Raw genomic sequence first — 16,096 nt, 5'->3', positions numbered from 1 at the left:
ACAGCACCTGAGGTCAGCCCTCTGCAAAGCCTGTCCTTCATCACCTCCAAAGGCAACCCAAGGGATAACTGGCCTCACTGAGCTACTAGTTACTCTTTGTGAATATCTTCTCTTTCACCCTGATTTTTTTCCCTTTCTTCTTTCTGAGCCTTTGTCAGCAACAGTTACATTGGCTACCAAATCTTGCTGCCTGTCAAGGTTTTATTGGTTGATCTTCTGGAGAATTTTAACAAATAAGTTAATTGTTTTGGGAATTGCTGGTTTGTTTGTTTGCCTGTTTGTTTTTTGTGAAAAAAGATGATGGAAAACGGATGTCCCCCACTATCTAACTGCAGAAAACAAGTATGGACATGGCTTTTTCCCTTCCCCTGCAGTTTTCAGTTTGGCTGTAAATAAAGATGTCAGAGTTTTGTCTGATGTTTTCATAACCTGATGCAGGCAGGGGGCCCATTTTAGCTGCTTGAAGAAAATACTGTGGCTGTTGAGGAGATATTTCCGTGGCCTGTGTGTTAGAATAGCTATCTATATTAAAATTGTTATAAATAGTAATGTACTATATATCTATATTTATAAGTAAACATAGATTGAATTTAAGTTCAAGTTTTATTATTTCAGTAATATGTTTATAAGAAGCTTACTGCAGCATTAAATACTAGTGCATTTTAAGGTGATATAATACATTTATATGAACAGATTTACATTTAATACATGTAATAGTTTTGCTGGTAGCTTGAAATATAAATGGGAACTCCTCATGTTGAGTGCTGTGCACACTTGTTCCTTTTGATTTGTGTTTCTCACTTGATCTGTTTCTGAGTTTTCTTTCCTGTGTTTAGAAGAAAAACTCTGGTGTAAGGGGGAAGGACATTCGCATTGAAATAGTAACAGATTAAATTAATCCTTTTGAAACATTTTCAGGGCTGTCAAAACTATGTAGTAATGTCATAATAGGTCTAATTAGTGCTCTTACTTTTGCTTCTTCTGCACAGCTAAAACTGCCCCAAGATCTCCCGATCGACGTACAAGCCGAGGTATCCATTCTCAGACAGGTTCCTTCTCTGCTCCAGCTTTGGCTACAAGCAAGGAAAACCTCCCAGTACTTAACACAAGGATTATCTGCCCAGGTAATTATGATTTTAAAATCCGCTGTTCTTTATGCTACTTAAATATTGCCTTCCAGTCCCCTGCTTGCTGTCAAATAACAACTTTTACTTCATGCCTGGAATTTGTTTGAATCGAGATACGCATCTTTGTGTTGTATCATATAGGAAGAAATGCTTAATAATGTAGAAGATTTCTAGTCATTTGGCACAACACCAGAAGCATTAGAAGTGTTGCATCTGATTCTGGAGGGCGAAAAGTAAAATTCAGAATCTTAGAATGACAGAGTGGTTCAGGGTGGAAGGGATCTCTAAATATCATATAGTTCAGCCCTCTGTCATGGGTAGTGACATCTTTCACTAGATCAGGTTGCTCAAAACCTCATTCAACCTGACCTTGGACACTTGCAGTGATGGGGCATTCACAGCTTGTCTGGGCAGCCTGTTCCTTTGTCTCACCACCATCATCATAAAAATTTTCTTCCTTTTGTCCAAACTCTGGACTCACTCCAGCAGGTTCGTGTCCTTCTTATGTTGGGAGTCCCAGAGCTGCACACACCACTCGAGGCAGGGTAACAAGAGAGTGGAGTAAAGAGGCAGAATCTCCTCCTTTGACCTGCTGACCACACTTCTTTTGATGCAGTCCACGATAAGGTGGGCTTTCTGGGCTGCAAGTGCTCATCGCCAGGTCACATCTGATTTTTCATCCACCAGTACTCCCAAATCCTTCTATCATTTATCCTGATCAATGCAGGCTGTTGATTAAGATGAAGTGGCTGAGGGTCAAAGCCATGTGAAGTTCAACCCTCTGAGTAAGAGCTGTCTGTGGATACCTCTCCGGAAGTGAATAACCAAAACTACACAAAGCTGCTGTGTAGTTAAAACAGTAGAAAAAAATCTGTTCTTACCCAAATGCAATTAACAGATGAAAAAAAATCTGTTCTTCTCCAAATTCAATTAATACTAGAGAGTGCTAGTTAGAGAGACTGGGTTAGTTAACTTTATTAGTATAGTTAAAACATAATGGAACTAAGCTTACATTCTTTCTTTAGGCAAATTTAAGAGAAAGCTTTTAGAAAGCTTTTCTTTGTTTACGTGCATTACATGGTATTTTGTAGAACGACATTGTTATTAGTCAAAGTAGGTGTGTCAAGGCTGTGATCTTTCCACAAATTAAGTTAAACTATGGCTCTGCAAGTTGTAAAAATGGTAAGGATATTCCTTAGGAATATTTCCAAAGGATAGGACCAACGAAAAATCATGGACAGTTAGGAGATGAAGATTAAACTAAATAAAAAGCTGTAGTAGTCTTTTTGGATGTTAGGTCACCCGTTTGGTTACTATACCAGCCAGTGAGTGTTGGCCCGAAATCTTAAATTTTCTTTGTAACTTTCTTTTTCAATGGTGGTACATGAAGAGTCAGCCACTGCACCACACATAGCTGCCTTTCTCCTTAAAGGAGCCAGAGACCTGAAAAGATAACTAATTGTGGCAGTTTGAGCCACATTAGAAATCCAAAATCGAATTTCCAGGCTTCCCCCACCCCTTCCCACAATTTATCTCAACACCGAAGAGAAAACTTTCAGGCCAGAGGCTTTCTTGTCATCCTGGAAACAGACTCCAGTCTTCCTGCGTCTGGGAGATCTCAGTTCTCTTTCAAAGAAATTTGCATCTCCCACATAGACGACTTTCTTATCGGCTTCCTTGCGTTTTAGTTCTCTCACTCTGGCCTCAAGTCTGGAATTAGGTTCACCATCCCACTTCCTCATGTTTTCTCCCTGGGTGCGCAGATAGGACCACAGTTCACTGCGCTTAGATCTATGCTTAGGGGTTTCGCTCCTTCTGTGTGTGATGGAAGGAGATCACAAGCAGGATCAGGACCAAGATGGAGATTGTGGTTGAGACCGTTCTGCTGATCTGTCTCTGTAGCGTCTGTCCCTGTGGTCTCCGTAGTCATCCTCATATTCAGAGCACCTCTCTCTCAGGTGTTGTGAGTCACGTCCCTCACAAACACTCACTCCAAATGCTGCCTCTAACCCTGCTGTGGGCTGCAGGGCTGTGGGCCGCAGGGCCTCCCCTCCAGCCTTCTACACCTACACGCCGCAGCAGACACCAACAGAATTGCCAGCAGCTTCTGTTGGTTGGGTATATATGATTTTTCAGCAGCAGCGAACAAGATGAACGGTGATTGGCCCTCCAGGGAACACTGCCCTGGCACCCGATCACCTCTGGGCCCCTCGGCTCTCAGGGGGACCAATCTCAACCCATGACACCAATATAGATAAAAATTGAGATAGAATCACAATTCACAATCTGTACAGATTTAATGAATATTGTTTCTCAGTATGTGGCTTGTATGTTTGTCTGTTTATCAAATACAAATTGTTTTTTTATTTTCTTTCTGGTTTGTTTTGTTGTGTTTTGTTTTTAATCAGGTTTGAGGGCTGGTCTAGCTGCTTCCATTGCAGGAAGTTCAATTATTAGCAAAATGTTGCTAGCAAACATCGATCCATTTGGTGCTACGCCATTTATTGACCCGGATCCAGATTCCCTGTAAGAAATATTTTTGTTTCCAAATGTACTGTTTTGCTTTACTTTGCTTTTCTTAAGGGCTTTTTTTTTTACATATTTACGGTCCTTTTTTTTTCAATTATGTAGTTCTTGTTTGCTATCATTTGGCAGTAGACCTCAATGTCTGAAAACAAGTTGGATTGTGCCATTTAGTTATGAGTAGTGCAAAATTGTTTTGCAGCAGCAGAAATAATAGGAGACATTTGCTCACTTATCCCTTGCTCACTGGGAGGAGGAGGACAGTAGTCTTTCAGAGCTGGGTTTTTCTGCCCAAACCACCGGTCTGAACGCAAGCTCAGCCGCCAGCAAGATGTTGAAGCAGGTCTGGGCACTTCGTAGTGGAGAAAGAAGAGTGATGCCCTAAGGACTGGAGCAGTGAGGTGGAAATTTTGTGTCCTAAGCTGTCTCTGCTTCTCAGAAGTGGGTGTAGCATTGGCAGAGACTTCTGGGTGGTATCTGGGTTTTGGGCTGTGGCTCCCTTAAAATAAAGCCTTGCAATGCCAGCAGCATCAGCCAAACATCTAGCACCAGCAAGCCTAACCACAACCTGGGTGCTCAGCATGGTGTGCTGTTGCTGTCTCAGAGCTGGGCCTGGGGAAGCTCTCTCATGGTATTGCGCTGTTGTATTGGGTGTAGTTGAGATAGTGCTGGATGGGGGTGTGGTACAGTTTTTCCTTTACCCTAAGGGAAGTAACTTGCAGTTGCGAAGGAGCTGTCATACAACCTGTCTCTTCAACTACCGGTGGGTTTCCTCAGGGAGATTCAGAGGAAAGATCTCTTAAAATCTCTTAGTTGATACTGTGTTCTGAGACCAATGACAGTCTTGGTCATAGATGGCTGTGTGTCCAGGTTCTGTGCAAATGTACACCTAATTATCTCTTTTCCTTTAACAGGGAGGGATATTCAGAAAAATGTGTCATGAACAACTACTTTGGAATTGGGTTAGATGCAAAAATTTCACTAGAATTTAATAACAAGCGAGAAGAGCACCCTGAAAAGTGCAGGTAAAATAATTGTCAGTAACAGAGCCAAGATGTTTCCATTCTTTTCTTTTCCTTACCTCTTTATATGAATTTCTTAAATTTTTCTCTTCCTACAATTACAAGGCACAATAATGTGTATATTTCAATATGTGAGTCTTGTTTTGCCTGCTTTCAGAAGTCGGACGAAAAACATGATGTGGTATGGAGTTCTTGGCACAAAAGAGCTACTGCAGAGAACTTACAAGAACTTAGAACAAAAAGTTCAACTTGAGGTAAATTTTATTTATGGACAGAATAAGTATTTTTGCTTCCACTGTGTGCAGTGAAGAATTTGGGCTTCTTTTTGAAACCTTTTAGAGTTCTTGTATCAACTCAAGCTGACCTCAAAGGCACAGTATAAAGATGTGCTATGTAAAAGTTTGTTCTCCCAGTGGAGTTTTTGAGTAAAATGTCAGTACTTAAAGGTCACAAAATACCCAGTATAACGTTTCTCACAATTACCAGGTTACAAAAAAATAATAAATTGCTTAGGTAGGATATATTTCTTAATGTTCATTGCTTCAAAAGGAAGACCAGGTTTTAAGGGCAACAACAGAAATGACCATAAAATAAACAGAAGGAAAGAGACAAGGAGTCTTAATTCTTCAGGTTCATTTTAATATATCTGAAATTTCGATTACACATATAGGGATAACGCACAAATATTAAAAAATTGCTGACAAAAGAGAGGAGATTCTGAATTGCATCACAAGAAACACAACTACACCAGTAGAGACTTTACCTAGTAGTCACTCAAAAGAAGCAAGATATTGTCATAGCAACAACAAATCCCGTGTCTGAACATAGCTAGCTATTTTTTGTCTTTTAAGCTCTAACATCAAATCTGAGTCTTCCTCATGATACTCAGAATTTAAAGGAGATATAAATGATTACAAAATGCAGAAAAAGACAACAGGATGGTTACTGTTATTTTCACCCAAAGAGTATCTAAGCTGGATTTTTACAATGAACATGTAAAATTTCTCTTTTTATTTCATGCTAAGTATTTCGTAGGGAAGTTCACGATATTTATATGAGGGTAAATTTTGAAGTTGAAAGAATGATTTTAGGTTACTGGAACTCTTTCTCACTCCTCTGGGATTTAGGAGGATTTTGTCCAGTAGCAGCAGATTGCTGTTAGCTAAGGATTGCTGTTAGCTAAGGATTGTAATTATCAAGGAATTATGAAGTAGTTAGCAAATATAATAACAGGAAAGAACGTTATGTATGCTGCAGATAGAATTCTAATTTAAGGATTTTTTAAATCTGATTCAAATAAGATTTGATAATATATTCGCTGCTGACTTTTCCATAATTATTTTTTAATATTTCTGGAATTAAGCCAACAAGTAGAAATTTCATATTTAGTGTTGTCTTACAAAATATCAGCCTTATTCAGGAACTGGAGGCAGACCTCCGCTATAATACAAATGGCTGTGCAGCATCTATTAACATCACACTGTATTTTAGATACTGTCACATCTTGATGAAAAGGTTAAATTCTGCCTTGTTACTGAGATTAAATCATAAAAAGAGCACTAAACACATTCTGGAAATAATTTTGCATATCGTTCTCTTCCTGATAAAGTTGCTACAGATTTTGTCCTTACTTCCTGAGAATTTCTATTTCATTTGTACAATTTAAAAATCTTTTTGTGGGACTGGCAGTGTGCAGTAATATAGCAATCTTCCTTAAAGGCAACTTGACCTCCAACTTCATGGTCCACAAAGTGACACCTGAGTCCAGCATTTACAGCCTTTTATTTCTAACTTGCTTCAGAAAATCCATGCCTGTGGCACTTCACTTTTGAGTCCTAGTGGAATGGTTTGAGGTCATTGTGCTCACCTCTGCAGGCAGTTGTACTGCTCTAAGTCAAGAGTGATTTCACTCTGATGTCTTTACTCTTGGCTGAAAATAATGTGAGATTGACCTATGTCATCCCATGATCGTGTTGAGTAGGACTTGGAGTTGCTTATGGGTTTTGGGAGATAAAGCTGTAAGAAAGAACTGAACAGTTGGATATGGGAGCAACCTCTTACCTGCAAAATCAACAACTCCCAGCCACAGCCAGGGTAACAACTGCAGGGTCATTCCTAGATTTGTCTTTGCACTTTTGGGAGGAGGGTGAAGTTATTTTTACAAGTCAACAATACATGCTAACACTGACAACTAACCACATTTGTGGCTATTCCCGAAATATTCTTGGATATTTTTGACACACACAAACACCACCCCGAGCTTAATGGATTTACCTAAATAACAACTCTGTTGCAATTTTGGGAATGCTGATATAGGATGCAAGACTAGTTACCAAATGGGTAAATGAATCTTCTTGTAATGTTCATGATGATCTTGCTGTGTGAACTCAGGGAAATTAGTTTTTTCACTGCAAAAAAGATTTTTAATCCTTGGTAAGCAGACCATGGTCAAAGTGCATGAGGAATTTCATAAGAAGGAATGTGAAAATGGTTCTTTGAAGAGTCATGGAACACCTCTGCTGTAGATACTGCAGCATGTAGATCTACATGGTTTTCAACTCTGCAAAAATCAATGCTAAGACTAGGGAGAAGAGGTTTGTATTAGAGGTGCTTCACTGCCTGGAGAGAATAGTCTTGTGTCAGACCTATTAATGACTCTGTCCTCCCCTACCAGCTCTGTTGAAGCTTCATGTGTTAAAAATGGCTGATTACTTTTATCATATTATTTATAAACTGAATGAGCTTTTATCCATTACAGTGTGATGGACAGTACATCCCTCTTCCAAGCCTGCAGGGCATAGCTGTGCTAAACATTCCCAGCTATGCTGGTGGAACTAATTTCTGGGGTGGAACCAAAGAAGATGATGTAAGTAACAGTAAAGAGAAGTAACCTTCTGGGCAAAACCAGCAATAAATATCAATAGTAGTAGCATATAGTTTGGATAACAACTCTTATTTGGGGAGGCTGTTTAAGTTTAAACTTGTCTTGTTGATTTTTTTTTTAAATTGAAAATATATCCCACGATTTTTCACTGTCCATTCCAGCAAAATGTTCATAATGATTTTAGGATTTTTTTAATGGCTCTATGAGTATTTTTAGAAACTGATTTTATAGACAGAGACACAGCTAATTTCTCTCTATATTGTTTTACAGACTCCTGTAAATAAGGTTTCTTAAAGCACAGATTCCTCTGTTTGCTATATTCTAACAATAAGCAAGGTAGACAGGATAATCACTCACAGTTTATATCTGAATTTTCCTCCTGTTCTTTAAACAGCTTTGCTGTAAAGGATGGTGATTCAGAAAATGGGGACTGATGCATTCACTGACTGATAATTTAGTGGGGGTAGTAAATTGTTTTCTAAGTTTATTTTCAATGGCCTTCTAAAATATTTTAAGGTACCTTTTTTCTCTTCTTCCTCTCATCTCCTAAGAAACATTACATTACATTGATACATGTCTTACAATTTGGAGCAGTGTCACTGCTGCTTATCAACTTCATGTACAGTGCAACAACTGTAATTACTAGCAGATTATCCTAATTCTGCGTGTCCTGAATTAGAGTATGTGAGGTCTGAATCACCTAAAACTGTAGTTGCAAACTGGCTTGTGATTTTAATGTAGACAGCCCAGGATTTTTTTGCCATGATATTTGGGGTTTCTTGTGAGATGTTATCCTTTCCTTTTTTCTGTGCATATATATATTAAAAATATGTATATATAGTTTTATGTAATAATATACACAATTATATTTTTATAATACATATGAACATCTATTATATATTATTGCAATCTAATACATATATATTTGCATACTTGTATATATTCTTTATATATGTATATATATATACACATATGTATAAAAGTAAAAAAAAAGAAATATAAACATGTTTGAATGTCCTTTTCTTATTTTTGGTATATGTTAGAGGATGGCAGTTCTGTTTATATTTGGTGATGGATATCTCAAGTTTTTATATACTCCATGTTCCTATTCATAACTTGAAAGCTTCTCTAACACCTGCTCAGCCCCTGTTCAGGAGTTTATTTTTCTCCCCAGACTTTCTCAATGAGAGAGAACTGTCCTAGCTTTCATACTGGTATACAGCAAATGTGTGTGTCCTCAAGCAGTTTTACTGATATTATTAGTCTTCTGGTGACCAGATGTGCCAGCTCAGTGACATTTTTGTTCTGGACAGAGTTAGGAGCCTAATTCACTGCTTTAGTGCAATCTTGAATAATTGATCCTCAAGAGATGGTCATGGTGGTGGTCTGAAGTGCTGCTATTTCTGCTTAACTGGACAAATGAAAGATGTTGCCTTCACAGCTGTGACTATTGCTGAAGCATCAGCAGTGAGCCAAGCAGGGCAGCTGCACCCTGACTGACTTGAGCAGGGCTTGTTAACGCATGTTTTTTGGTGTCCAGAAGACTGGTTGGAAAATGACCTGCAACAGGAAAAGAGTCAATGTTGATCCATAGTCGTTGGGTTGCCTTTTGGAAAAAAAAAAAAAAAAAAAGAAGAGTGGTTTTCAGTAGAGATATTACTGATGGAGAGACACAGCAGAAGACTGGATTGTGGCCTTTTTTTCAATCCTTTTGCTAAAATGGAAACACAAAATAAATGAAATTTTACAAATGCTTTTTCTTAACCCATGCAAGAACTAGCCCTGTAGGTGTCGGTTGCTGGATCAAGAATTCTTCACGCTTTTTGCCTTGGAATAACAGAATCACCATCTTTACTCTTGTCAAGATGTTCACATACTCATGTGAAAAATTCCATGGAAACATGCCCTTCTCAGCCTCCCGACCAAAGCCACTGCTCACTGTGTTGGGATAAAGGCTCCCACTGGCTCAGTGGGCAGCAGGGACCAAACTGCCTTACCTTATTCCCCATCCTCTCCCTCTCTGAGCTGTTGCTGCAGACACTATTTGGATTACACAGTCCTGGATCTTATTCTTCACCTTCAGAAAATCTTCTGTCTGGAGGCAGGACCTGACTAGTTGTGCCTTTGAGCTTCTTTAAGGGATTTTTCCCCAGTCTGGTCTCAGGTGTCTCTGATGCAGCTTACTCTCCCCAAGGTGCCAACTGAGATAGTCCAAGTACTGCTCAAAGAGGTGATCTCTCTACTCACTAAACTCTTACTGGAGTGATTTCTCCTGCTGATTTTTCTCCCTCATTTCTCCCTATTGCATATCAAGATAAAATGGCCAAGCTTCAAGTGACCTTAGTGTGGTATCACCTGCCAGGCCCAGCTGAACTCCAGCCTAAGACTTGTCCTGTGGCTGAATTCCCCAACAGGACACCAGGTGGCAAGACTTCCTGTGCTTTGTGTGAGCTTGTGGAAATTCAGCACGTTGGCTAGATAGGAGGATATTTGTTCCATACAGAAGCAGTTTTTGTATTTACAGTGGATAATTACATACAGCAAAAAAAAGATCCTCTTCAGTATCAAAGCTGTGTTAAACAAAGCAGAGTGTGGACTCAGATGTTGGTTTCCAGAAAATTCAAAATATAAACAGATAAGCACTTCTGAGAGGAATAAGACATCATTGCTTCTCTTACCTTTAAGAACTTTTTAGATATTAAGTACATTAAACAAGCAGAGATTTGAATTGGCCTTTCATCTTGCCTTGAAAAACATTTCTTAATCTGCATGCTGAAACATCATCCTCCCTATATGAGGATATGCCTTGTCATTCAGATATTTGAAATGCTATTAGCATTGCTATTTTACAGTAATATTTGGCTATTGTCTATGGTATCTTACTCCTATGACTTTAGAGACATTGTAGTTATTCTGCAGTAAATAAGATAGAGCATTTCAATGTTGAAAATGAATCTGTAAATGAATCTGTGTTTCACTGAACATGCAATCTAAGCACTGGATTTACCATCAAAATTTTTTTGCAGATATTTGGGGCTCCATCGTTCGATGATAAAATCTTAGAAGTTGTTGCAGTATTTGGCAGCATGCAGATGGCAGTCTCAAGAGTCATCAAACTGCAGCACCATAGGATCGCTCAGGTCTGTTTCTCACGTGCAAGCACACAACATGGTCAGCAGCAGCTTGGGGTGCTGGCAAGTAGTGGTAGTTTGGATGACCACCACGCTATACGTTAATAAAGCGCTGACATTGTTTTGTTTTTAACGGGTAACAAATTGTCTTCAATGATGAATGAAGTATAAAAGTTCTTCATTCTTGAGACAGTCCTGGACAGAAGCCACAGCTCCTGGTAATCAACAGATTTCAGGTGACCTGCCAGTTTCATTAGTATTCATTGCTCTGTAAAATAACATGTCTGTTCTTTTCCAGTGTCGGTCAGTAAAGATCACCATACTTGGTGATGAAGGGGTTCCAGTGCAAGTCGATGGAGAGGCATGGATCCAGCCCCCAGGAGTTATTAAGATCATACATAAAAACAGAGCTCAGATGCTAACACGAGACAGAGTACGTTGCAGAAAGAGATACCACTGCTAACATTGGTTTCTGTGATAACTTGATTCAGTTAACAAAACAGCACTTACAAAAATATTTTATAACTATTTTTATAACTCCTACAATTACTTACAGTTATATAATTTCTCTAATAAGATGAATAGAGAATTATTCTTTTGTATAAGTGGCAAAGCTTTGTTAACTTTTATTGGTTTTATTAGTGCTATTCCTGTATTCTTATTCCTACATAGTAAGAATGGTCAAAATTCCTTGCTTTCTTCCTTCCTTCCTGCCTGCCTGTCTGCCTACCTTCCTGCCTGCCTTCCTTACTTCCTTGCTGCCTTCCTTCCTGCCTGCCTTCTTGCCTGCCTTCCTCCCTCCCTCCCTGGAAGTTTTAGCACAGTTGCATAAATACAAAAGTTCTATAATGTCCATTCTCCAGAATACCTTTTTGCACATTTCTCTCCTGTCTCTCTCTGACCTACTAATCCCCCCTCTGTCCTGTGATCCAGTCTCAGATAGAAGAGACACAAGCAGAACATAGTCACAAAGCCACTGGAGAGTTCACTCTTGTCTAGGATTATTGTGTGAAGGGTGTAACTGCCCCTCAGTTCTCCATCCACTAACTAGATCTTGAATTTAGGATGGAGTTAATGGAATTTGAACTCTAATTTACTAAATTTGTTACTTTTCCCCACTGTTTTTAATGTTTGAATCCAGTATTCATTTCAGATTTCAGTCTAGCTGTCTGCACAAAATGTGCTTGCATTGGAGAATCACAGAATCCTAGAATTATTTAGGTTGGAAAAGACCTCTAAGATCATTGAGTCCAACAATTATCACTGTTTTTGTGTTCTTATTGTTTTGGATTACACATTTTGAGGATAACAGGGAGGAGATAGAAAAGAGCTTTCAAAAGTGACTTATTCTCTATACTAAGTTTTAAAAAATTAAATTTAAAATTGTTATTTATACAGGTTGCATTATTTATATAAAATTAAATAAAACAGTTGTTTATTGTCAAATTAATTTAAACTAAAATATTATATAATATAAATTCATATAAAATGTAAAAAAAAAGTTTTAATGAGTAAGAATACTCCAAGTGCTGTGAACTGAATGTATAATTCATTTTGATTAGGCCTTTGAAAACACCCTGAAGTCTTGGGAAGACAAACAGAAGTATGATTCCTGTAAACCTGTCATTCGATCTCCCTTGTACCCTCAGCAAGCTGTTGAGTTGGCTACAGATGAAGAAGTTGCACAGATCCAGTTGTGCTCACAAGCTGCAGAAGAACTTATTACCAGGTACAGTAAAATTAATAAGTTAATACACAGACTTAAAAGTATATTTTTCCTAGGTTTTGATGAATGTTTCCTTGCCACTATATCAGTTATTTTATTCCAATTTTAAAATTTTGTTTTATTTTTAAGGCTCAACTGCTTTATGTATTGTTTTCTTAGGAATTTCTTTAATTTTATTTGTGTGTGTTTGTGTTGGGCTTTTTTCATGTGAAAACCAACTTTCTGAAGTAGCACTGGAAAAGGAAAACTGGAAAGCTTCTTTACAGAGATTGAACTCTCTCATTTTATGCAAAAGCAAAAATATATTTATTAAAAAAACCTTTAGAAGTCAACTTTAGAAGTCAGCAGAATGAGCACTTCAGTCATTTATCTGGGTTGAGATGATAGTGAGCTGATGGTATAAAACTGATCCCACAGCCTTGCTTATTTTCAGGAGGTACTTTCGTCCTGAGATGCGAGTAGTTTAATAAAGAAGACACTTCCATTTTCAAAGAAAAATTAAAAAAAAGCCCTAATTTTTTTAAAGAAAATATTTTTTTTTAAGATTAGAACAGTTTGTAAAGCTGGTATTCAGTTCATCATCATAACAAATTATCTTTATCATCAAAATCACTGATAAGAAAGGAATTGAAAAACTACATACTCTTTTTATCTCACATTGTAGTGATAACTTAAGTAGACATAGAAGAATAATTTAATGTATCAATTACCCAAAGTGAAGTTTAGCTGAGACAGCTTAAAAACTTTACTGTTCTAGATATGGTCCAGAGGTTGTAATTACAGCTGGACCTCCCATAATCTCAAATGATTGTAACCAATTTTCATGTCAAACCTGAAGGATATGCCTTGTGAAATAGGTGTAATGCTTTTTAAGATAATTTCAAGTAAGTTATTTTACTGTTCTAGAGTTTTCCTCTATAGTTATTTGAATTAATAGGCCCAATCTTTTTGGTATCTTTTTTGCATAGCACTAGTATTCTAAGACATATCAATGTGGCTCAGTATTTTGTAGCAGCATAAATAATCCATGTGATGGATATTTTTTATATGAGGTGCTGTATTGCTTGAAGAGATACTTGCATTTCAACTTTTGTTATAAAGGACTATATTTATTTAAAAATGTTTTGTGAAAGATATATTTTTGTATTTTCTCATCTGATAATGTTCTGTACTTAAGAATTACTCTTTAAAGAAATTAAGAAATATTCTCCTTTTTTAATACTTTTGTAGGATCTGTGAAGCAGCAAAAATACATGGCCTCTTGGAGCAGGAGCTTGCTCATGCTGTTAATGCATGTTCACATGCGTTAAATAAAGCCAACCCAAGGTTTCCTGAGGTAAAGGAACAGCAGAGATTTATGTATAAGTAAATAAGCTATAATATCTGGGTACACAAGCTTGTGGCACAGTGTCTGTATTGTACTCCCTGTACCCATATTAAAGCAAGTTGGATGAGAAGGCAGAAGATGAAGTTTCTCTGTTCATCAGTGTCCACCCCAGCTGATACTCTTAGGTGAACATTGGACATTGGAAAGGGACATTAATGACACTTCTGGGGGAGTGAATAGTCAAATGAGAGATAAGGAGGTTGGATTAGGGGCATAGTAAGAGTATGACTGTTGCCTTTTGGAAGCAGTCAGGAATTCGCTTCATCGACGGTGGTGGTCCACAGCCAAGGGTGCTCCTCCAGAAGTGATGCAGCAGTGCTTTTTTAATCAAGTGAGGTGGTGCAAACAGCAAAAACAATTGGCAAAGTAAGCTCACTTCTGCCTGCAGATGACTGTGAAGGCATGTCCCTAAACAGAGAGTGGAGGCATGACAAAGGTTGAACTAGTTCTATTACTACATAAAGGTCAGTTTCTGTGGATGCTTTCAGAGAAATTTTCATGCTTAATTGCTATTCAAGTGCTATGCAGAGAATGCAAAGGGGCTGTGGGGAAATGCATTTCCTCTTTCCTCTCTTCCCACTAGACAATCTAGGTCTTTTCAGGAATTGGACCCAGAAAAGATAATTGGGTAGAAACTATCTATATCTAAACTAAATTTACACATGATAAATATATCAGTTGCCCTTTGCTTCTTAAAATATGGCTTGTAGCTTACTTCTGCTAAGGATAAGGTGAAAAATTGAGATCAACAGTTGTTGTTAAATGAGACCCACAACTTCTCGGCTGGCCTTTGTCATACATAAAACTCATGGATTTGTCTCACAGATGGCTGGTCATTTGATGATATTCAGGATTGTGTTAAGGTCATACTAAATAAAATTGAACAAAAGACAGTAAATAAATACTATATTTTTGGTTTCTATTCTCAGTACTGAAAAATTTGTCAGTTTAGAGCTAAATTGACGTATTACTCCTAGGAGAAGGCACTTAAGATCTGTTCTGTAAGCCCAAAGTACTTAGTCTGACTTGCATCACTTCAAATATTGTTTATACTTCTTATTCTCCAGAGCCTTACCAGAAACACTGCCATGGAGATAGCTGTCAATGTGAAAGCCTTGCATAATGAAACAGAATCTCTGCTGGTAGGAAGAGTTCCTTTGGTAAGATCACAAGACACTTGGTTTTATTCTTTCCTTCACATTATCTGTGATTTTTGCTTTGCTGATTTTTTAAAATTGGTGCAGAATTTATGATGTGCTGCAAGAAGCTCTGTAAAATCAATAGGAGGATATTACACTGCATTTGTGGTTGGATTAGAATGGATTACGAATTCTTGTCCAAGGCTGGCATCCATCTTGCCTCACGTCAGGTAGCTAGGTCATTGCTTGTACTCTTCTTTTTAATAGTCAGTGGAGAGAAGTAAGTGTCCCTGTTGAGGCTGATTCACACTCAGCTGTCTTGGAGGCTTATCTTAGAAAAAGATAAATATCTCCTGGAGATAAAACATTTAAGAGAACTTCTAGAGTGTACTATTATGTGACCATCTTCAGAGTTTAAGGAGAACCTGGGGTGAGAGCTGTTTAGACTAGTGCATTCAGCTTCCGCAGATCTAGTCTGGGCAAGTAAATATTACCCTTGTTCTAATACCTGTCAGGAGTTATTTTATAATCTTTAACTGGTAATAATTAGAAAGTTTCTTTATGTGACATTGTGAAGAGAATAAAGATGTCAGGTTTTCTTTACATTAAGAACATACTCGTAAGGAACAGTTACATTTTCTTAGGTTCAAAAGCAGATTTATTACTACCTTACTGTTTAAGTGTTGTAATTAAAAATGGATATTAATAGGAATATTTTCATTTATCTGAGTTAGGGTATGAAATTACTGATGCAGGTTCACATACCTTTTTACGCAAGTGGTAAATGGTATGAGTCTATTTTAGAGTAACCAAAAGTGAATATAGTCTAAAGGTCATATGGTTTAAGTTCTAGAAATAGTCAAAAGTTAGATTCATATGTTTTATTTCAGAATGTTTTCAAAGGAAAAGTTATTCATTAGATGTTTTGGTCCAAGAAAAGGGAAAAATATCTCGCTGTTTTTTTCAAGTTTCTGTTATTAATCCCCCATATTTCAGATTTAAAGGGGAATTAAAAGAAAGAACTTTTTTAAAATTTTAAAATAGTTTAGGAAGAGGAATTAGGAGAAAACATTTAAGTTGGAGATGTCATACTAGGACTGGTGAAATTTATCAAGGCAGGCTGGAAATAATGTTATGGAAACCTTCCCCTTGAAACA

At 37.6% G+C, this 16,096-nt stretch overlaps 1 protein-coding gene across 4 annotated transcripts in view; it reads left to right on the top strand.

Moving 5' to 3' along the window:
- The window catches only part of DGKH (diacylglycerol kinase eta), a 157,452-nt gene that overhangs the window by 129,526 nt on the left and 11,830 nt on the right, over nt 1-16,096 (top strand). For all 4 annotated transcript variants that reach the window (XM_032678409.1, XM_032678408.1, XM_032678410.1 and 1 more), the window contains 10 exons: nt 990-1,124; nt 3,536-3,653; nt 4,565-4,675; nt 4,830-4,926; nt 7,431-7,538; nt 10,583-10,696; nt 10,986-11,120; nt 12,250-12,416; nt 13,644-13,749; nt 14,868-14,960. In XM_032678409.1, coding sequence (XP_032534300.1) covers nt 990-1,124; nt 3,536-3,653; nt 4,565-4,675; nt 4,830-4,926; nt 7,431-7,538; nt 10,583-10,696; nt 10,986-11,120; nt 12,250-12,416; nt 13,644-13,749; nt 14,868-14,960 — 1,184 coding nt within the window. The remainder of the gene's footprint in view (nt 1-989; nt 1,125-3,535; nt 3,654-4,564; nt 4,676-4,829; nt 4,927-7,430; nt 7,539-10,582; nt 10,697-10,985; nt 11,121-12,249; nt 12,417-13,643; nt 13,750-14,867; nt 14,961-16,096) is intronic.

Source organism: Chiroxiphia lanceolata, chromosome 2, assembly GCF_009829145.1.
Source record: "Chiroxiphia lanceolata isolate bChiLan1 chromosome 2, bChiLan1.pri, whole genome shotgun sequence".
In the NCBI taxonomy this organism is placed as follows: Eukaryota; Metazoa; Chordata; class Aves; order Passeriformes; family Pipridae; genus Chiroxiphia; species Chiroxiphia lanceolata.
This window is presented reverse-complemented; position numbering and strand designations above follow the sequence as displayed.